The 20,597-nt window shown below is 55.6% G+C and overlaps 5 protein-coding genes across 5 annotated transcripts; 1 reads left to right on the top strand and 4 right to left on the bottom strand.

The window, feature by feature from the left end:
* Positions 1 to 1,521: 1,521 nt before the first annotated feature.
* On the bottom strand, positions 1,522 to 3,029 carry SETTUDRAFT_161445 (uncharacterized protein; the record flags this gene model as incomplete). The annotated part of the gene is made up of 5 exons (XM_008028030.1): positions 1,522 to 1,525; positions 1,574 to 2,188; positions 2,241 to 2,453; positions 2,502 to 2,822; positions 2,872 to 3,029. 5 exons carry the CDS (start codon positions 3,027 to 3,029, stop codon positions 1,522 to 1,524), a joined length of 1,311 nt encoding a protein of 436 aa, XP_008026221.1.
* Positions 3,030 to 4,714: 1,685 nt separating this feature from the next.
* On the bottom strand, positions 4,715 to 5,509 carry SETTUDRAFT_39720 (uncharacterized protein; the record flags this gene model as incomplete). The annotated part of the gene is made up of 1 exon (XM_008027923.1): positions 4,715 to 5,509. One exon carries the CDS (start codon positions 5,507 to 5,509, stop codon positions 4,715 to 4,717), a length of 795 nt encoding a protein of 264 aa, XP_008026114.1.
* Positions 5,510 to 6,501: 992 nt separating this feature from the next.
* On the top strand, positions 6,502 to 11,778 carry SETTUDRAFT_151313 (uncharacterized protein). Its single transcript, XM_008028029.1, has 4 exons — positions 6,502 to 6,698; positions 6,792 to 7,230; positions 7,300 to 11,122; positions 11,172 to 11,778. Exons 1-4 carry the CDS (start codon positions 6,622 to 6,624, stop codon positions 11,474 to 11,476), a joined length of 4,644 nt encoding a protein of 1,547 aa, XP_008026220.1. The 5' UTR covers positions 6,502 to 6,621; the 3' UTR covers positions 11,477 to 11,778.
* Positions 11,779 to 13,318: 1,540 nt separating this feature from the next.
* Positions 13,319 to 17,048, bottom strand: SETTUDRAFT_169332 (uncharacterized protein). The gene is made up of 5 exons (XM_008028028.1): positions 16,479 to 17,048; positions 16,122 to 16,394; positions 15,595 to 16,056; positions 14,664 to 15,542; positions 13,319 to 14,614 (listed from the first exon to the last, which is right to left on the bottom strand). The coding sequence occupies exons 1-5, from the start codon at positions 17,016 to 17,018 to the stop codon at positions 13,793 to 13,795; spliced, it is 2,976 nt and encodes a 991-aa protein (XP_008026219.1). The 5' UTR covers positions 17,019 to 17,048; the 3' UTR covers positions 13,319 to 13,792.
* Positions 17,049 to 18,011: 963 nt separating this feature from the next.
* On the bottom strand, positions 18,012 to 20,361 carry SETTUDRAFT_110243 (uncharacterized protein; the record flags this gene model as incomplete). Its single annotated transcript, XM_008028027.1, has 2 exons — positions 18,012 to 19,260; positions 19,457 to 20,361. The coding sequence occupies 2 exons, from the start codon at positions 20,359 to 20,361 to the stop codon at positions 18,012 to 18,014; spliced, it is 2,154 nt and encodes a 717-aa protein (XP_008026218.1).
* Between the last annotated feature and the right edge of the window lie 236 nt (positions 20,362 to 20,597).

Here is a 20,597-nt window from a genome sequence, read left to right as displayed (position 1 = left end):
GCAAATTTACCCTTGGCGTTCCCCGAGTCAATGTACTTGTCGCTATTCTCATTTCCTTTCCTTTTCTTTTCTTTGTTGTTTGGAAACTAGGCAGGTATGTTGCTGTTGTTGCTGTTGCTGTTGCTGTTGTTGTTGTTGTTGTTTTTTTCCGGTAAATCCAGACATACATAGACGGAATATATGTAGTTACATACATACATACATACATACGTAATTACAACTAGGGGTGGAGAGATGCGAGATTACGGGAAAGCATAGAACAAGATAAAGCGACAAAGTACACATGTGTGCCTGCGTAGGTGTATCACGTTAGATCCCTTCCCCACTGTATTACTTATATGCCCCTGTTTGCGATTTGGTGTACGTGTATATCCTTTTTTTTCTCCCCCAGCTAAATGAGAAAGGGTGGCAGAGATGTGCGCGCGACGCGTGTGTGGATGGTATTTGTGGGTTTGCTAGGGGTGAATTGTGGGGGTGTTAATACGCATACACATACGCGTAATGATGTGTGTGTGTGGGTGTGTGTGTGTAATTGCGATGCCAGATACGAGATACGAGATGGGAGATGCGATAAGGGATAAGGGATAAGGCATGTTGCTAGACTTGAAGTGTGGTTTAGTCACATATATACATATACACTTACGTACATACATACATATATACGTATACTACTTACTAAGAAGAATCAAAAGCCGAAAAGCAACAAAAAAAAAGGGGGGGGAGGGGGCCCGTGTGGGAAAAACAGAGATCGCGATGAAGATAGACAAGGGGAAGATGTACTTAGTGGGAAGGCTCTGTGTGTGTGTGTGATGAAAGTTTTCCAGCTAAACCCCGCCCCCCCCCTTTCCCAAAAAAAGGGATTAGGATTGGCGAAATTAAAATTAGCGTACTTACATATTACGTACCTTGAAGTGGAACTAGTAGTAGCTCGCAGCCCCTCAGCCACGCAAAGTGTGCCTGGATGAAGTATATGTATGTAGTTTTTTTTGTAGTAGAGTAGATACGCGGATTAATCGAATTTTTGGAAAATAAAAATACAAAGTGAGGGAGGGGGGGGGGGAAGAAGGCGAATACCATGGATAAATGTTATGAGTTGATAGTTATACTGGGCTTGCTGGGACTTGCTGGGACTTGACGTATGGCACAATGTCTCGGCATTCTAATTCTAACATCTAACATCTACTTCTAACCCGTTCGTTGTGTACTATCTACAAGACAACTCTTGATAATACCGCAAATCGTATCTTTTTTTTGCGTGTCTTGCTCGCTGCACAGCGGGTATATCTTACATGGAAAATAGGTGTAAGTAGATGGAGATGGAAACGGACGTGCATCACGCCGTATATCTAAACCACGGGACATGATCTGCGAGTTCGCGTTCCAGCGCCATTTGCGCCTGCGTCGACGCCGCCGTGTGAGCGCTGCTGTTCTCCAGCGCTGCTCGATCGCGCCGCGCGTTCTCGCGGGTAAACCAGGTCGACATGAAGAAGGTGAGGAAAAACGCCATGCTGCGTGTCTAGGTTAACTTGGCCTTCTCAAACATGCACATAGACGGAGTAATGTAGAAACGTACCTGACAAAACCAATCAAGATGCTGTGGCCTGTGATGAAGCGCGGCCCGTCACGCGAAACATAGACGTACGAAGCGATGATGCCGCCGCAGTTCCCGCCCATAACCTGCATGGCGATGCCTGTGCCACGCTTGAGACTGCCGCCAATGTTGCCGCTGTTCCACGCCATGCCGAGCGGGATCTGGGGGTAAATGCCAATGGCAGCCAGCACGGTGCCGGCGTACTGTATGCTCAGGGTGCTTGTGGCCGCGAGCATGGCAAAGCCGGCGATGGCGATGAGCTGGAAGCCCATGAGGAAGATGCCACGTTTCTTGACCCGGTCGGCATACCATGACGCGGCAATGGTGAAGATGCACGCGCACACGTAGGGCGGCACGCTCATGAGCTGCGCGTCGTTGGCCGTGTAGCCCATGTTTTTGATAATGGTAGGCAGGAACAGGGCGAAGGAGTAGATGGGGCAGAAGCCCGCCATGCAGATGAGCATGAAGATGTAGATTTTCCAGTCCGTCAGCGCCTGGTACACGTATTTCATCGAAAAGTCGTTGGAGAGGTGTCCGTGGTCTTGGTCCAGACGGCGTTGCACTTCTGTACGCTCTTTGGGGGTGAGGAAGCGCGCGCTAGACAGCAGTATCAATATGTGCAGAGTAGCGGAAAGGAGAGTGAACCTACGTAGCGGGGTAGTCGTAGATGCACCAGTATGCGATTATGGAGACGAGAATGCTGAGAATGCCTTCTAGGATAAAGATCCACGACCAAGCGGCTCGGCCACCGACTCCAGACATTTCTGCGATGCCGCGAGCGAGGATGCCACCGAATGCGCCGGCAAGCGTTGCAGCCGAGAAGAAAAGAGCCATGCGGAAGCCACATTCATCTCGAACATACCTAGTACGGTAAGCTTGAGCCAGTAATATCCCCTCTTGATAGACTTACCACTGTGATATGTAGTAGTTGACGCCTGGGAACAGGCCGCCTTCAAAGACACCAAGAAACACGCGCGTCGCCATGAGGCCAGAGTAGTTCTTAACGAAACCCTGCAGGATCATGGCCAGTGACCAGAAGAACATGATGAATGTCAGCCAGATAGAAGGCCTGGTACGCTTCATCATGATATTAGAGGGTATCTCAGCCGCAATGTAAAACGGGAAGAGAACGGCGAGACAGTCATTGTACTGAAGCCCATGAAGGTTGAGGTCTTGCTCTAGATGATCGAGACGCGCGTTGCCAATGTTTGTGCGATCGAGAAAACAAAGCCTGGGCGTGTGTGAGAAGATACAAGAGAAGATGTGATTGTCCAACTTACAGATAGATCAGAGACATGAAGGGAATAAGATGCCAGTCTAGCTTCCGCAGTAGCTTCTTCGTCCCCGCCGCATCAAAGCCAGACGTCTCTACATCTTGGACTGAAGTATCAATTTCTACTGGGACGACGGTAGTGTCGTCGATAACCTTCTCTGCCATGGCGATTCAGATATGAGACTGGCTGAAGCCTGAATCTCGTGCGTGGACTTGTTCCCTCAAGTACTCTTGACGTTTCACGCTGACAGCTTCTCAGATGCAGTAGTGACATGGCGCAGGGCATGTGTGCAGTACCAAGACTCCAGACGATTTGTATTTTTGTGAGCGCCTTACAGTAGTGTAGTACGCCTATCTATCTCTTGCCGCGTTTGTGTGCATGCTCCGAGATCAATAGGCTGGTGTAACACTGATTCAGACCTCAGTGGCTAAATGGTGCATACGCGGCCATGGATTAACCGGCGAGGCGGGCAACGGCCAGGGCTTGTTTGATGTAGCCAAGACGTCCTTCTGTATGTTTATCGCGGGGAGACGAGGCTTGTAGCGAACGAGCTCAGTGCCAACGCTTGGTTGGTCAACCGCCGAAGCTTGGGTATGCGGGCGGGCAGTCATGCAGACACCGAGTTGCATAAGCCCGCCGTCTCGCCAGCTCTGTCAGCTGTGCGTCAATTTCATCAAGATACAACTAAGTCAAATAGGTGAGCAGCAGGAAAAGAGGAGTGCATCAGGCGCTGCTTACAGGCTGGTCCAGGCAAACGTGGGATGTAGCCCGATTTGCGCTAACTTGTTCTGGCAACATGGGATCTAGAACGTCTCCTGGATATTAACGAGCGTCGAGATAGGGCTGCCACTCCCATGTCCATCTCAGTGCAGAGGCTCTTTTTCGTTTTCCTGCAGCGCCACTCCTCGTTGGCCTAGACTAGCCAAGCACTTGATGCAGTACGGCGAAGAGACTCTCTTCTCCCGGAGCCTCGGACATGCTCTGGACAACGAAGCCTGTGTTACCAAGGGCTTGCCTTCATGCTGCATCGATCGAAAGTGGCAATGCATAAAGATTGTCTCGGAGGCACATGGGTGGCAGTCATAATTATAGTGGAAAAGGAAGCACATGGCCGAACGAGTCAGCGTGTACTCTGCACTGAATGGATACTGGCTTTATGGTAATGTTTCGCGCAGGGTTGGAGGTGAAGATTAGCAAGTGGAATGGAAGCCCGGAACCAGGCATCGGTGTTGCTTTATCTTTGTTGGTTTGAGGTTCACTCCCGTTCGTTTTCCAGCCGCTGCTGAGTTGCGACCTGGGCGAGCTCATCACGAGTACCAGCGTGTGTTTCCAAAAGAGGCCACAATCTATATCCGCGTCGCTAATCTGTCAAGACTGCCCAATCACCGAACTAGATCCTTGACTAATTCATCGAACCGTGACCACGGGAGGCTATTGTTGGCTCCCAAGTGCGTTTCCCTCCGCACGGCCAGTGAATCTTGGACCAAGTGACGACCAAGGTCATGCGTTGGCCGTGCGTTGTGCAGACACTGGTCGACTGGATTAAATAGGCTTCGTCTATCTCTAAACGGCCTGCAAACCGCGGGAGGCCGGTATTCCGTCGTTGACAGGCTGGTAATAGGCGCGTGGAACAACGCTAGTGTAATAGCGTCGTGCCCTGTGTACCATTCGTATTGCTACAGCAAACATTGCCGACTTCTGCTGAAACCGATCGTCATAGTCATGCTCCACAGGTAGCAGCAATGGAAGAGGCAAGGCGTGAACATCTCGACTGGATTGAGGTAGAATATACAATCAAAGCGGCTACGTGCGTATTGAGACTGTGCAAAACCTAAGAATCGCAAAACATTTAGTATCTGAATTGTCGCTCATTCATTAGATAGAAGTCATCAAAGTCGTTTTCGTCGTCGTCATCATCGTCGTCGTCGTCATCGTTGTAGTCGCAAGGATCTTGGAAATTGTAACCCCATCTTGATCTCTCTGGAGCTCGATATGCCTGCCCCGGATGGTGGAAGCCTTCTCTTCTCTGCCTCGAAGGCTTAAACCCCCATGACATGTTGAAGTCGCTTTCATTGTCTTCATCGTCATCACCAAACAACTGGCCCACAAAAGGGCGCCGTTGGCTATGGAGCCACGGTCTTTGACTGCAACAACGCCGACTGCTAAGGTCAGAGTGTCTCCGCCGGGAAGTGGCCAGGTTGAAAGCTGGATTTCGAGAGTCTGTGGGTGCGCTGGTAAAGAAAGAAGGGCGACTTGGCCCCTGCCGGTCGCCGCTCATATCCAGGCCCATGTTGGTAGTTCTATCTCTAAAAGGCCGCATTCCCATTATGCCGACTCTAGATGCCATGAAGCCCATTCCCAGAGCGATTCCTGATTGTGTAGGGAAACCGTATTGGGGGCTGCTCATTACGGGGTGGCATTCCGTATAAGCCGAGAATGGAGATTGGAAGCTGGGCCCGCTGTCGAGTCGCGATTGTCGGGCGTTGAGCGCACGTATATATGCTTCTCTTTCTGCGCGTGCAACCCCTCTTGACCGACAGTCTTGAGCATCACCGCCATAGTTGTCGCTGCATCCACTGTAAAGATGATTGTAAGAGTAGCCGCGACGGAAGCCGCATTCGGGGGAGCGTGCACATGCACGCATGGGCAGTGATTGGAGAGAATTCGATCAGAGGCCGTCTGTGTGGCGGTGATTGATAGGCTTGTGGTGCGATTTGGTTCTTCTGCTGAGAATGCAAGGTAGGTCAAGCAGGTCGACCAAGGCCCGGCTGCATCAGACGGAAAGCAGGAGCATCGAGGCTCCGAGGGCTCCCGAGAACTTTGTAGTTGGAATGCGTGCAAGAAAAACAGCGCTTTTGTTGGCAAGGGGGACACGGTGCTTGTGGCAGGCCGTCGCAACCAAGGACGTGGGCGATTGGCGCCATGGTGTCACGACGGCGTACGAGGGCGAGACGAGCTGAAGCAAACTCGGGTTGCGGGCAGAGCAGCAAACACGGCGGTTGAGACGGCGAGCTGGCGAGCTGGCGAGGGGGAGACGGGAGGATTGGGCAGCAGTGGCAGTGGCCAGGAGGCTATAGTAGAAACACGAACCATATGGCCAGAGCCGACAGGGAAGTGGCGACACGCGATGAGGGGCGTCAAAGGCTATTCGCGCCTGCCCTGGCTGGCAACGTCACCGGGCGTGCCTTGCAGAGAAGGCTTGGCACTTGCAGCTGAGGGCGAGTCAGCCGCCATTGGCAGCCCGCAACAGGCTGGCACTTGGATGGCGGTGCACTGGCGCAACGGCGACGGCGACAGCGACAGCGACAGCGACAGCGACGGCGACAGCGACAGCGACGGCGACAACAGCAACAGGAGCGCGACGCGTTGACGCGCTGGGGGTGGCGGGACGTTGCAAGCACACGCACACGCACACGCAGACATGGGCAGAAAACACGGCTGTCCCCACCGGTGCGGCGGGGTCACGTGCGCCCCGTCTCGGCTGCCGCCAACCTCAAATGTTCGCCGGGCGCTGTAGCTCTTCTTCTGTCGCCGCATACGACTGCATCCCCCACCCACCGACTCCGTGCCTCTACACACCGTCTCCCGCCCCTCCGCGCCTCGCTGCAACCCGCTGCCCGCGTCCCCCGCCGCCTGCAACCCGCCGAGACCAACGCCCTGCAACCTGCAACCCGCAACCTGCAACCCGTCCCCACACCAAATCTTCTGGCTTCGACCACGACAGCACGCTCCGCCCTCGACAGCCCCTCCCACACAATGGCCCCTGCTTCATTTGCCTCGGCGGCTGCCGGAAACAACGCCAATTCAGCGCGCGCAGAAGCGAGCGGCGACTGGTGAGTCCGTCCTGCTGCTGTCTCTGCGGCCACTCGCATTACTACCACGGCCATGTCGCTGGGCAATGGCTCTGATACTCACGCCGGCCACAGGGCGAGACGCACCAACGGTGCCACGCAGACGTTCCGCCGACCCTCACACGCGACCAGCCTGTCCGGCTCAACAAGCCAACCCGCCCCACGAGACGCCCCTGCCCCACAGACGCCTTCGACGAGTGCCGGCGTATATGTCCCTCCACATGCACAGCCCGGCCGCAATGGCGCTTCGTTCGAGGGCCGGTACTCGCGAGACCAACTGACGCAGCTCTTCCGGATACAGCAACAGGCCGGCGACCTCAACCATGGACTCTCAGATCTGTACATGGGCGCATGGGAGCCGCACGCCACCAACGGCGCCGCGAGCGCTTCCTGGGGCCGCAAGGATGATCATGGTGGTGGCAGGGAGGCGCCGAGCGGGGTCGACCAGTGCTGGGACAAGGACGGCGCCATACTGCCACTGAGCCTGACCGACATGACCGACGACGAGAGAGAGGTATGCTCTTTGCCCCATTGCGCCCTGCCGCAGCGCCCTCCTCCGGCTAACATGCGCGTGCTCGCTTAGATGTTCGTTTCGTCTGTAAACTCGCCGCTGAAACCCCCCACGCAGAACACCACCAAGGACGGCACCCCCAAAGAAGGTCTTTCGCTGCGCAAGACGTCGGTGTCGCAAGGCCCAGGCACCCCGTACGGCCTGTCGTCGCCCACGGCCGCGCGACCGGGTGCTCGACGCCGCGATACCGGCGACGCCTATCCGTTCCCTTCGTCGCCCGCCACGTCGCGATTCGTGCGCGAAGAGGGTAGTGCCGTTACCCCGCCGCCTGCTCTGGTACGTCGTCGGACAGACTACAAGGAATCCGCAGAGGGTCGCCAGGGCGAAGAACGCGATCGGGAAAAGGGCGCTGCCGAGGGCGCAGGTGCGTTTGGCTCGGCCAAGCGCAGCACGACGGCGCCCTTCAGCCCAGGTGTCGGTGCATCGCCCTGGTCTGCAACGCCGGGTGGTGGCTTTGGTGTATTCGGAAGCTTTGCCAATCCGCAATCAGATAAGAAGTCTGGCTACGGCAGTCTGCGCGGTGAGAGCCGCTTCAAGGGCCTGATGGGTAAGCCCAGCGTCGAGGACTTGGCCAACGGCCCGAAAGACAAGTCGTCGGCCAACAGCCTGGGCAAGCTTAGCGAGGGGGAGGCGTCGAAAAATGATGCATCGTGGATGGAGGCCCGCACTAACCGGCCAATGAGCAGCGACACTGATCCTTTTCCTGACCATGACCACCCAACGGGCAGTGCTGCGCTTCGCGGCGAAGATGTTAGTCCGCCCCGATCTCAAGGCTTCGGTAATTTTGCAACGCCCCACCGCCCAGACCACCGTGACGACTCTGGATTATCTGCTTTCGGAATGACTACCGACAACATGTATGCAAAGAACAATTTTGCAGACCAGTCGCCCCTTCGCGCAGGTGGGAATGAGCCCATGAGCCCGACGGACACCAATCCCTACCAGAGCCCGCACCATGCACGGGATCAGCACGACGACTCGGACGACTCGGGCGATCCAAATGCCCACTTTCCTGGCATGAGCAGCTTTCATATTGACCAGTCTGTCCACTCGAGCATTCACAATGCCTTTGGCGGCCTGGGAGGCCTTGGGAAGCCGGTACCGTTCGAGACGGCAGCAAGCGATCGCAGCCAGACGTCTAGCGTGGGACCCAATCGAGGCTTCCCGACTTTGCCTGGCCTTGGTGGGGGTCTGCCTGGCCTGGGAGGCTCTTCAGCCTGGCCCTCGCACACGCTGGGCACTCCCACCCGCGAGCGTGGCGGCCTGGGGGGCTTTGAGGCTGCCTTTGGAAACGTAGCTGAGGCTCAGTCACCTTCTCTTGCCGGCCTGGGCAACAGCTCGCTGTTTGGCCATGGCCACAACACGGTAGGCCGCTCCAGCAGACTCGGCTCTCTGTTCCCCGCTTCGATGCAAGAGCAAATGCGCTCCAACGATCCGAATCGAGCTCCCGTTGATGACAGCTCTTCGCACGGTGACCGCCAGTACAGCATGACTGGCACGTTTGGAAGAACTGCTTTTGGTGGCCAGGCACCGGCACGTGATACCGACAGTCCCTTCCGCGCAAACCGCAATCTCTTCGATGATTTCTCCAACGCCCACCATGACGACCACGGCTCTGCGGGGCAACCCCAGAACATGGCTACCACGTCGCTTTCCATGGCTGCCTTGAACCCGACCAGGACCGCGCAGCCCTCGACTCCAGGCGTCGGCAGTCCTGCTTCCAGCCAGCCTCCGGTGCCCCAGCAACGCATGATGGTCATGCCTGACAGGATGAGGTGGATCTACCGTGACCCCTCAGGCAATGTCCAAGGTCCATTTTCTGGTCTCGAGATGCACGACTGGTACAAGGCTGGCTTCTTCTCGCCCGAGCTGCTGGTGAAGAAGGCAGAAGAGCCAGACTATGAGCCTCTTGCCCAGCTCATCCGTCGCATTGGCAACTCACGTGAGCCTTTCCTGGTGCCCCAGATTGGCATTCCTCACGGCCCTGCCACCACTCAGCCCGGCAACTCTTGGGCTGGTGCTGGTCCCAGCGCTGTCAATGCTCCGGGAGCTCAGCCTCCATTTGCAAACAGCTTCCCGAGCTTCGGGACCACGCTTACTGCCGAGCAGCAGAATGCCCTCGAGCGTCGGAAACAAGAAGAGCAGTACCTGATGGCTCGTCAAAAGGAACATCTAGCCGCCCAGCAACAAGCGCTTGCCCGCCAAGTTCAGATGGGTGTACTGCCAAACCAGCTCAATCACCACTCGAGTGCGCATAGTCTGCATAGCCAGCCCAGTTTTGGTAGCATCACATCGCCTGGCGGATACCAGCCATCGCCTCCTCAGGGAGCTGCGCCCGGGGCTTCTGTTCCTGGTCTCATAGACGGTGCCTTTAGGCCTGGCCCTGGCCCTGTGCCCGGTTTAGGTCCCATTGGACCAGGCATGGACATGCTGAATAACCGCAGAGATCAAGATGTCCCTGCTATGATGGAGCGTCTCAACTTGGGACGCAACAATCAGCCGCAGTATGCCTTTGGACAGCAACAGGACCCTGATGCGCACGCCCAATACGTAGCCTCAGTGATTGGTGACCGGGCTCGCCTTAAGCGCGAACAAGCTGAGCACGACGCCATGATTCGTCAAGGCAGCGCTGAAGACATGCAAGCTGCTCGCAACTTTGCTGAGCGCTATGCCGAGTTCAACGAGTTGCGCGTCCAGACAGACATGGAGCAGTCCAACGCAGTGCCTCCGCCAGAGGGTGTCATTGGAAAGCCTTCCTCTTCGTCGGCTCAGCAATCGCAACCAGCTTCTGAGCCTACATCCCCTGAGCGCGCAGACGCCGAGGAACAGCAGCCTGAGAACAAGGAAGAAGTGGAGGACGAGTCTTCTACTGCGCAAGAGCCGCTGTCCCTCACTGAACAGGTGCAAAAGGCTGCTTCTGCTAAGCAGTCTCCTCAGCCTCCGACCGCATGGAACAAGGTCGAGCCCGCCATCTTCCCATTCCCACCAGCGCCATCTCAGTCCCCTCTTCCTGCACCTGCAGCCCAGAGGAAGCCAATTGTTGCTGAGAATCTCAACGCCGAGTCTCGCTCGGGCGCCGCAACTCCAGCTGCCGACACCCCAAGCGTCTCGATTGCACCCTGGGCCAAAGAACCCGTCAATGCATCCCACGGACCGTCTCTTAGGGAAATCCAGGAGATGGAGGCCAAGAAGGCAGCCGAGCGCGAGGCTGTTGCAACGGCAGCCCGCCGTGAAGCTTTTGAGAAGGAACTCCAAGCTCAGAACCAGTCGCCTGCAACACAGCCTGGCCTGCCTTCCAGCTCGACTTGGGCAAGTGGTGCTTCGCCTGTCACGCCTAATGCAGCCAATGCGTCTGTATGGACCAAGCCTGCGGCAAGCAAGGCTACTCCACAGCCAACCCCGAGTTCAAAGAAGACGCTCCAGCAAATTCAAAAGGAAGAGGAGGCTCGAAAGCAACGTGCCGCCGCTCAGAATGTCGCTGCAGCCAGCGCATTCGCAACTCCCGCCCCACCTCCATCTGGTGGAAAGCGGTATGCTGACTTGGCGGGCAAGAGCACTCCCACGCTGCCTGCCGGACCTGTGGGACCTCCTGGTAGTAGTCCATGGACTACTGTCGGCGCAAGTGGCAAGGTCAAGGCACTAGGTGGTACAACGACGCCCGTTCCCGGTGCCGTTCGCTCAGCCAGTTCTACTATAGTGCCTTCTCTTGCCAAGAAGCCCATTGTCACCCGCAGCACTACTGTGGGTGCACCACCAGGAAAGCCCAATGCTGAGGAGGAGTTCCGAAAGTGGGCCGTCAATGAGCTCCGACATGATCTCAACAAGAACATTAATGGTATGTTTGATTTCCCTTGTACTAACCATGCTTACTAACACTTGTGCAGCCGAGGATTTCGTCTCATCCCTCCTGAGCTTCCCCGCTGATGCAGAACTCATTACTGAGTCGGTTCACTCTGCCTCTAGCACGCTCGACTCTCGTCATTTCGCCGAAGAGTTCCTTCGTCGCCGCAAGCTCGCTGAGAAAGGCATCATTGATGAGCGCAACACTTCCTCTCCTGCCGAGAACAAGGCCGCGGGCAGCGGTTGGTCTGAAGTTGCCAAGAAGGGCGGCGCCAACACGGCCCAGCAGCAGCCTCTAGACTCTAGCAACTTCAAGGTTGTTGCTCCCAAGAAGAAGACCAAGCGGTAGATGTGTTGGGATTTATCGTCTTGACGCATTGGAAAGACTTTCTTTCAAGTTTATGGTTGGTCGTGCAGGTATGCGAGGGAGGCGTGATTCGCAAGAGACAGAAAAGCCAAAAGTTGTAAGGGGACGAAAGAAAATCGTGTGACATGACAGGACAATGTTGTGAGCAGTTATCGAGCTGGTTCGTTGCTTGTATGGTGCTCACGACTTTGTTCTCTCGTATGGGGCACTATGCGCGTGTGTCAATATTACTTTTTCAAAGTTAGTAGTTACCACTCATTCGTTCTAGAAATACTACTTTGTTCACACACACACTCTCTCTCTTGTTCATTTACTCTTTGTGTCGCAGAATATCACGTATCCCGGCACATTAAGTACAGATATCCCAACACTGGGTGGGTCGCTCTTCTTGTTCTTCTTCCATAGTATGAGATGTTGATATGTGAGGGGAAAAAAAAGTTCCATCTCCCTTACTTCTTCCAGTCTTTGTACACATGTATTCATTTATACATGCGTAAATATACGTGCAATTAAAAATGTGCAGGTGAAAAAGACAGAATCCTCAGGTCCATTGATTCAGTCGTATAACCCTCGATATGACATGGCATGTCTACATGCATAGCATATATTTGTTTCTCCGATTCCCTTTGATACGGCTATTTGTATTTCCTTTGCATATTCCTGTTCGTATTTCCTTTTTGCCTTTGCCATTTATGTTACAGACACACGAGACACAGTAGATACATAGTACACAGCACATGGCACACACACATAGCACAACACGTAGATGCAGTTCGTACACCAGATTATCGTGTCCCTTTTTTCCTCTTTCTTTCTGCTTATCTATCTCTTCAGCATGCGTTATCCGTCATTCCATTCATTTACTCATCACTCCATCCATCCATGTATCTGTCCATCCATATCCCTGCTAATATATAAGTAGTACTAGCATTTCACTGCTGCTTAGCTCTCTCCCTCCCTCTCTCTCTCTCTCTCTTTCTCTCTCTCCCTTTTTCTCTTTTTCTTTTAGCCCAACCAACTACCAGCCTAGCTGACCAGCAAGTAGAAACGAGAAACGAGAAACGAGAAACGAGAAACGAGAAACGAGACACGAGAAACGAGAAACGAGACACGAGAGAGAGCGAAACTGAAGAAAGTGATAGATAGATAGATAGATAGATAGATGGAGAAACCGGGACAAGGAACTAACTAGTAGAACAAAAAACAACAACAAACTAGGATAGAAAAGATGGAGGTGTGAGTGAGTGAGTGAGTGAGGTATGAAGAGTAAGAACAAGACAAACCAAACCAAACCAAACCAAGGTGAATGAAAAAACAAAACAAAGCAAAGAACCAAAAGAAGGACAAGGGAAGAGTGAGATATCACAGTTCTCTCTTTCTTTTTTCTTTCTTCTTTTTTCTTTTCTGTTCTTTTCTTTTCTTTTCTTCTTTTTATTATTCTGGATCAGTCCAAAAGGTTAAGAAAAAAAAAACCCCCCCAACCTTATTGCGTGCATGCATGCATGCATGGTTCTCTGTTCATTATTCACATGTACGATCGACTTATTGATGCAAGACACACATACACACACACACACATATATATATATATATAGAGCGAGAGAGAGGACACAGGGGGGAGCATGATTTAGGAGTTAGGAGTTAGGAGGTGGGAGGCGTGACATGATTGCTCCTAACAATCATAGGAGAAAAGAAAAAGCATAAGTACTTAGGTCAATGAAAGACATGAGTTGAGAGGGAGCAACATCACACTACACACCACACACACCACACACCACAAGACAGCACAGCACACGACAGCATGTAAAAAGATTGACTTTGTTTGTTTGTGTATCCATAAGAGAAAGTTGGAAAAAAGAAAGAAAGAAGCAGCAAATTGGTATATTTCTTTTTTGCGCCGATCAGACGAGGAGGTGTTGGAGGGAGAGGGGGGGGAGGGGGGAATCATTCAGAAATCCACAGCAAAACACATTCAAACGAGGTTAAAGGTGATGAAGAAAAAAAACGCCCTTCGGAATAAGACAAACAATTGCAGGAAGGGACAGGATATAAATCAAACGCGTTAAAAACAGCAACAAAAAACAGGGACGACAGGTTAAAAAAAACCGACAAAAAAACAAGACAACCAGCCACGCCAGGCTTATACGTGATTTCGCCGTAGAGTGGGAGGATTTGGGGGTATAATTCTTTTGTCGTCGCACACGTACAAGAGGCAATGAACGCGTAGCGGGGTATTCTTCGTTAAGGCCGGTTACAGTAGTGGTATCAAATAAATGGTTCGAGATTGTGGTGTATCATTTAACGAGGAGGCCCAATAGGGGCCGGGTATCCAGATGCAGAATGAGAAGTACTGGGGCGCCCGCTGTCCACGGAGCCCCGCGGGTCGTACCGGGGGGTCACATCCCCAGGCGCCGCGGAAGAGGAACCAAAAGGAAACTTGGACTCGAAACGAGGTGCTGGCATGGGCCAGCCGTTGGTGTGGTGCTCATCGTCTGCAAGGTTGATGCCGCTGTCGTTCCACGGGTTGCGGTAGCTACCGGTGGATTCCAGGCTGGCCAGGGACGCCTTGGAAGCGTTGCTCGAAGCATGCTTGAAGAGGGATCCTGGTGAGTTGGTGTTCTTGCGTCCGTTGAAGATGGACGTAAACGACGACATGCTACCTGGCTTGCGAAGGCGGTCCAGCATGCCACGAGGCTCATCATCACCACCAAAGTGAGAGCGAGTGGGAGAGTCTGTGCTTTCGACAGCAGGCTCAGCACGCTGTAGAAGCTTCGACTCGAAGAAAGGCAGAGAGTCTTCGAAAGAGTCCGACTTGGGACGTGGCAGGGCGCCACGAACTGTGCTAGTGTCGAGGCCGTGCATGACGAGGCGGTTGAGTAAGAAGTCAATGGCGTCTTTCAAGCCACCGGCATTGTTGCGAGTGAAAACAATGTGGAAAGCTTCGATTTGCTCTTCTTTGCCATCAATGGTTTCGGTCTGAGGCTGTTGAAGCTGGGCATCGACTTCATGCTGAGTCTTGAGCTTGTCGAGTATCTCAGCCTTGAATTCGGCAGAGCGAATGTGCTCGCTAAGCTCCGTGGTTGAGGGGAAGGCTAGATCGTGAGATTCTGGTACCATACCCTGAGATTGATTAGTGAAATGCCTTTGAAGCGTAGTCAGATGAACGTACCAAAAACTCATCGACTGCAAATGGCACCTGATACTCAGGACCAGACACCGTGACGATGTCGCTCGCCTCCTCAGTGCTAGGGAAGGTGATCTTGCAGTTGAACTTCTTCTCCAGTTCGTCAATCTTGTCCAAACGGGCAATAAGCTCACGGTGGTAAAGGCGATTGATGTTGATAGTCTCAGAGACAAACTCTGCATCGGCCTTCTCAACCATGTCCATGATCTCTTGCTTGACGAGGTCAAGGTTCTGAGCGTTGCGTGCAGGCGTGCGGCAGATGACATTGTCGACCTTGATGTCATCCTCTTCCTTGCCGAAACCACCACGGTCCATGGCATTGGAGAACTTGACAAAGACGGAGTACTTCTTCATGATGCGTTGGATGTGCTGGCCGCCGATACCAATGATGCGCTTGTGGTACTGGTCAGGGACGTGGAACGAGATGGATGCGGGCATCTCCTGCTCTACGAGATCGAGGCCGTTCTTGGTAGCTTCGTACTGGGCGCCACGGACTACAATGTAGAAGTTGTACTCGTTGAAGCCATCAAAGACAATCTGAACACTGCTGTGGCTCATGATTTTGTTGATCTTGCCGTTCTTCTTGCCGCTGACAAACTCCTTGTGCTCGTTTGCAAGCTCAATCTTGACGCTCATGTTGTACTGCGACTTCTTCACAAACGGAATGTTGCTGATGACCATTAGCGCGGCTCGCACTGCGTCGTCAGAGCCGTAGATGTGAAAGTTGAGCTTCTCGAAGCTGACTTCGGCACCAGAGTTGATGCAAATGTCTGAGAGCATGGCCCGGACGTCCGCCGGGGTAGGAGGGCGCTGCGTGGGGTCGGGGTGTGTGATGAACCACGATGCACTGTAGAATTGCCCAGCCTAACCACTGTCAGTACATGGATAATGGGTTTCTGAACATGCTGACACTTACAAGCTGCATGAGTTCGCGTACAGTGCGCTCAACGTGCAAGACGTCGGTGCCCTGTACGCGCACGACACCACGCTGGACACCGAGGGGCGGCAGCAGAATGTAGGACCCATTGTTCTCGATGATCTTGCGGACTTTGTCGAGACGCTCCAGCAGAATGGCGTCGAGCTTGGTGTCAGTGACCATGACGGGCTTCACAAAGACCTTGGTGGACATGACCAGGTCATGCAGACGTTGCTTGGCGCGAAGTATGTTCTCGGAGTTTTCTCCCGTTATGTAGACTAGATCATCGGGGCGGCGTTGGGCGCCCGGTGGCGTATAGCCAAACAAGCGGGGAAACGGCGGCGGGAAGTAAATGGCGGTGCCTGTGACCGACTCGATCATCTTGATGTTCTTGCGTCCACGGCCGCAAATCAGTGTGTGCATGGTCAGCTCCAGCTTCATGGTATCAACACATCGCTTAAGCTGTGACGGCATCGAGTTAGCACGGGAGCGCTAACGGGCATCAGTGGGGCATCAAGGAAACTCACAATCTGGTCGATCATAATCAGCACTCGCGTCTTTGCGTGCTCCATTGTCTCGAGATCTCCGTAGATGGCGCACCGAAGGCGCGGGTCGGCTCCCGTGTCGATGTTGCCGTGGAAGCTGGCCGTCTCGATGTCGGGCTGCTTGGGCATGAGGAGGAAGATGTCGGCCTTTGTCGCCTTGGCAATGAGGTCGAGCTGGTTCAGGACGGCGCCGCGGACGTTTTGCGTGGGCGGGTCGATGATGAGCTGCGAGTCAATGTCGACAAAGGACGAGCGCTGCGCCAGAAAATACGTCAGCAACGGGGGGACACTCATTTAAAAAAAAAAAAAGGGCCAACGAGGCGAAGCGGATGCGCCTACCAGAGAAATGGGCGTCGAGTTGAGGATCCGGCAGCGCATCGAGTTGACAATCTCGAGCTCGCCCGACAGGCACACGTTGGTGACGAGCGCCCGCAGCGGGCCCCGCTGCAGGCCCGGCAGCGGCTTGGACTCTGCTGACGTGACGACGGCCGAGACGCGTCCGTCCGTCTGGTCGCTCACGTCTCGACACAGGGTGCGCAGGTTCTCGACGTTTTGGGCGTGGACAGGCAGTTTGTGCGTGGGCGTGGCCTCTACCGTGCCTTCCGGATGGGTCCATCTCGCCTTTGCCCCGGGGCTGGCCCACATGATGTCGTCGGGGTCGGGGCCGGCGAGGTTGGAGGAGAAGGGCACGTTGAAGGACAGATTGACCTGGGTGCCGGGCGGGATGACGGGCGGGGCGGACGTGGCCGTCGAGGGCCGCTTGATGGGAGCTGTGACGGGCATGTCGTGGTTGGAGCGCGAGAAGGAGAAGCCGGTCGAGGGCGCCATCTTCTCCCAGCCATGGCGGGCCTGGGCCGGGAAGTTGGAGAGCTTGTGCATCGTGGTCGAGGAAACGCCCTAGGAGCTGGCGGGCGGGCGTGGGTGGGTGGGAGGGAGCAGAGGGAAGAAGGTCGAGGAAGATCGGAGCGCAGCAGCTGGCGGGCGAGCGTCGACGAGGCGGCGCGGGCGCGTGATTGGCTGCGCTTGCGAGCGTGGGCCCACTCCCCCCCCCCCCAGCGAGCAGCGAGCGGCGAGCGGCGAGCGGCGTGCGGCGTGCGGCGTGCCCTCGCAGCGCAAAAGCAACCGCAACCGCAACCGCAGCCGCAACCACGCCCGCCGCGCCCTCGACACTGGCCACACTGGCCACACGCCGCCAAGCGCCCGCGCCCGCCCGCGCCCGCCTGCCCATCGTGTGGCCGCCGCGGGCACTGCCTCTGGTCCTGCGCCAGCATGCGACCCTCACCGCCCTTGTTTTTGCTCGCCGCGTGTCGTGGGCTGCACCGCTTGTTGAGCTGGCCTGCGTCGCCGTGCACCGAGAGCCTGCACATGGCACCACGGCACTGCCAGCGAGAAACAAGCACGCTGCATGAGAAACCCACGCCCGTGCCATGTCCCCTACATGTACTTGCGATACTGCGACTGCTACCTACACTACACCTCCACACCCGGTGCGAGTCGGCTCCCGCTCCCGGCCTGCGTCACCCTGTGCCCTGTGGCGCTGAAACACTCGTCGCCTGTCCTGCCCAGCCCCCCGCCAGAGCACTCGACGCCTCGACACTCGACGCCTACGCCTACACCTACACACACGCCTACACCACAGCACATGCACCCACGTCCACCCACTCGGCAAACAATCCCACAAACGAAGCGAATATATTACGTCAGCAGGCCGCCAACCACAACTACCGCTACTACACCCACAGCCTGCCCGTTGCTTTTCCATGCTGTGCCCGCTTACCCAACAGAAGTATCCTACACCCAAACACGCCCCTGCCCTATTCCAGCTAGCCCCAAAGCCAAATCGCTGCCCTCCCCCAGCCCTTACTCCCACTCCTAGTACCGCGCATACACATGACGCCCCTCGCCCGCGTAGCCCTCAGGCCCTGCCTCCATTCCAGGCCCTTCCTCAATGTAACGCCGCCCCTGCACCGCGCTCATGTACCGCCGCTCGTCAAACCCCTCTGCATGCACAACACTAACCTCGCGGTACCGACTTGGAGGCGCCCGCACCCCCGCCGGCTGGATGCTCTCGTGACGAATGTACCCTTCGGGTATTTCTCGCCGAACGCCCTCCGGCCGCATGCTGTAGGCCCGCACTGACGGGTACTCTCGCCGTGCGCCCATGTCTTCAAACTGTGGCCCTGCTCGGTATTCCACCTCGACTGGCCGCCGAGACGCCTCGCGCTGACGATACGCACTCTCAATCATCTCCCCCTCTGGCGCTTCAACATAGCGCCGGGGTGGCGGCGGCATCCTCTGTATAGCCTCGTCCTCGTACACCTCCGCCCGGACAGGCGCCCGCATCGTAGGCTCTCGGGTAACGGCGCGCTCGTAAAAAGGGTCCACTTCTATGCGTCTGCTCGGCGGTGCCATCGACTCCCGAGCATCCACTGGCGCAGCGTAGTACTTGTTTCCGTACTGGTCCACCACAATTCGGCGCGGTGGCGGTGCCATGTACATTGGTGACTGCCCATGTGAAATGTACTCGTGGACAGGCGACCGCGACCGGTCGCCAACATATCTCGGTGCTGCTGACGGCCTGACAGACGCTTCTCGAAACACGGGCACCTCGGGACGGTCGATGAAGGCGTGCGACGCTGCACGCATCTGGCGAGGCTCTGGCGCCGCATACATTTCCCCACCTGCACTCGGAGAGTACGGTCTTCGCGCATACTGCAGGCTCGCAACCCGCCTAAGATCTTGATCGTCGCGCTGTGGTTTGCGTTGTGGCGTCCGTACCACGGTAGGAGATGAAGGCTCATCAAACTCGCGGTACCGCACCAGAGGTTCCTGCTCGCGGTAGTACACGGGCTGTGTCCTGGGACTTTCCTGTGCCGACACTAGCTCTACATCGTCGGCATGCGCCTGTACTGCACGACGCTTGTTTGGCTGAGAGTCGGGGTACGCTGCAAACGGAGGCGGCGACTGCGGTTCTTCTTTGATATAAGGTTCTGGCGATTGGGGCACTCGTTTGGCTTGTTGCTGGCGCCTCTTTTCTTCGCGCTCGCGCTTTTCTTCTCTTCTCCGCTTTCGAGGGTTCTGTACAGATGTCGCCGGGCCAGCCGGGCTTTGTCGGCGCGATCTATACACGTATTAGTATGTAATCTTGACAACCAAAGAAATGAATAAATCAAGTGAATGAGTTAGGTCCACATCTCCACGCTGCGAGGCACTCGGCAACAGAATCATGCCAGTCCGGGTATGCCAGTCCAGCTTGGAGCGTCGCAATGTTGGAAAGCCAGGGAAACAGGCATGGAGGAAAGATTGCAATATCATACCCGTTGGTTCCGCCATTACGGTTGCGCGCCCGGCCTCTTGAAGGCTCACTGGGGCCGACGTCGGCTGGCGGCGGCGAATAGTCTTCTTCTTCGTCACCATCCTCATGCACTTGCGCTGGCTCAGGCTCATAGATTTCTATGTCATCAGCCGGCTCATAGGCCTCCTCGTCCAGATCGATCAGTGGGGGCTGAGAATCAACAGTCACTTGTTGGGCAGTTTGCTGGGCCTGCGGGGTCAGTGGAGTTGCAGCAGCATGCCTGTGGTCAGCGCCATCCGCCTCGGGCGACCAGCTGTCTGCTTTGCTAGAATAGTACGAGTTTTCGTCAAACGACTCGGCACCGTCGCTGTTGTTAGCCGTGCATGGTAAGCCAGAAACAGGCGGAACCAGTTGGTGAGCCTTGATCAAACACTGCTCCACGTCGAGGAGAGCCTCTCGCTCATCACCATCGTTGCCGCGGCCCTTGCGGTCAAACTGGTCCTTGAGAGCGCGCTCTATCTGCTGCCGCTTGAGCTGCTGCTCGGCCTTGACTAGGTGTTCCGACTTTGTGAGCAAGACGGGATCGATGCTCGACGACGACGACTTGGCCGAATAGGGTCGCTGTGTAGGGGGGAGGGGGGACGTGGGAGGTCGCGCTGAAGACGCTGGGCGCGGCGGTAGCAGCTGTGCTGAGGATCCGTTGGACGTGCCGTTGGTCGAGGGTCTGCCCAAGGCAGCCTGGGGCAGACGCGGCGCAACCTGTTCAATTACTTTGGCTGGGAGGTGTATACGCGGGTGTTTGCTAGCGAGCACATCATCGCGTATCTGCAGAATCTTCTGGAGGAAGTCGGCCTCGCGAAGCACCTCTGCAGATACCGCGCTGCCACCGTTCAGATGCAGCGACGGCGCAGCGGCTGCCGAAGACATTGAAGCGATTTGGGGCGCTGCGATTACAACAGACGGGAAAGCTGCAGCTTAGTACCAACACCAACGTGCGAGCGCAAGTCTGGCGATTATACAAATACAGGCGACACCCGCAGTCGAGCTGGGCGCGGGGAGTGGTGAAGGGGAAGGGGGAGACGCCAGGAGCGTCGGTGCAGCGTGCGCGTTTTGGTTTTCAGCCATGCACACACCAGCCCCGGCGCTAGTCCCGAACAGGCCAG

This window comes from Exserohilum turcica, assembly GCF_000359705.1.
Source record: "Exserohilum turcica Et28A unplaced genomic scaffold SETTUscaffold_21, whole genome shotgun sequence".
NCBI classification, from domain to species: Eukaryota; Fungi; Ascomycota; class Dothideomycetes; order Pleosporales; family Pleosporaceae; genus Exserohilum; species Exserohilum turcicum.
The sequence above is the reverse complement of the archived record's forward strand: the minus strand, read 5'-3'. Positions and strand labels throughout refer to the sequence as shown.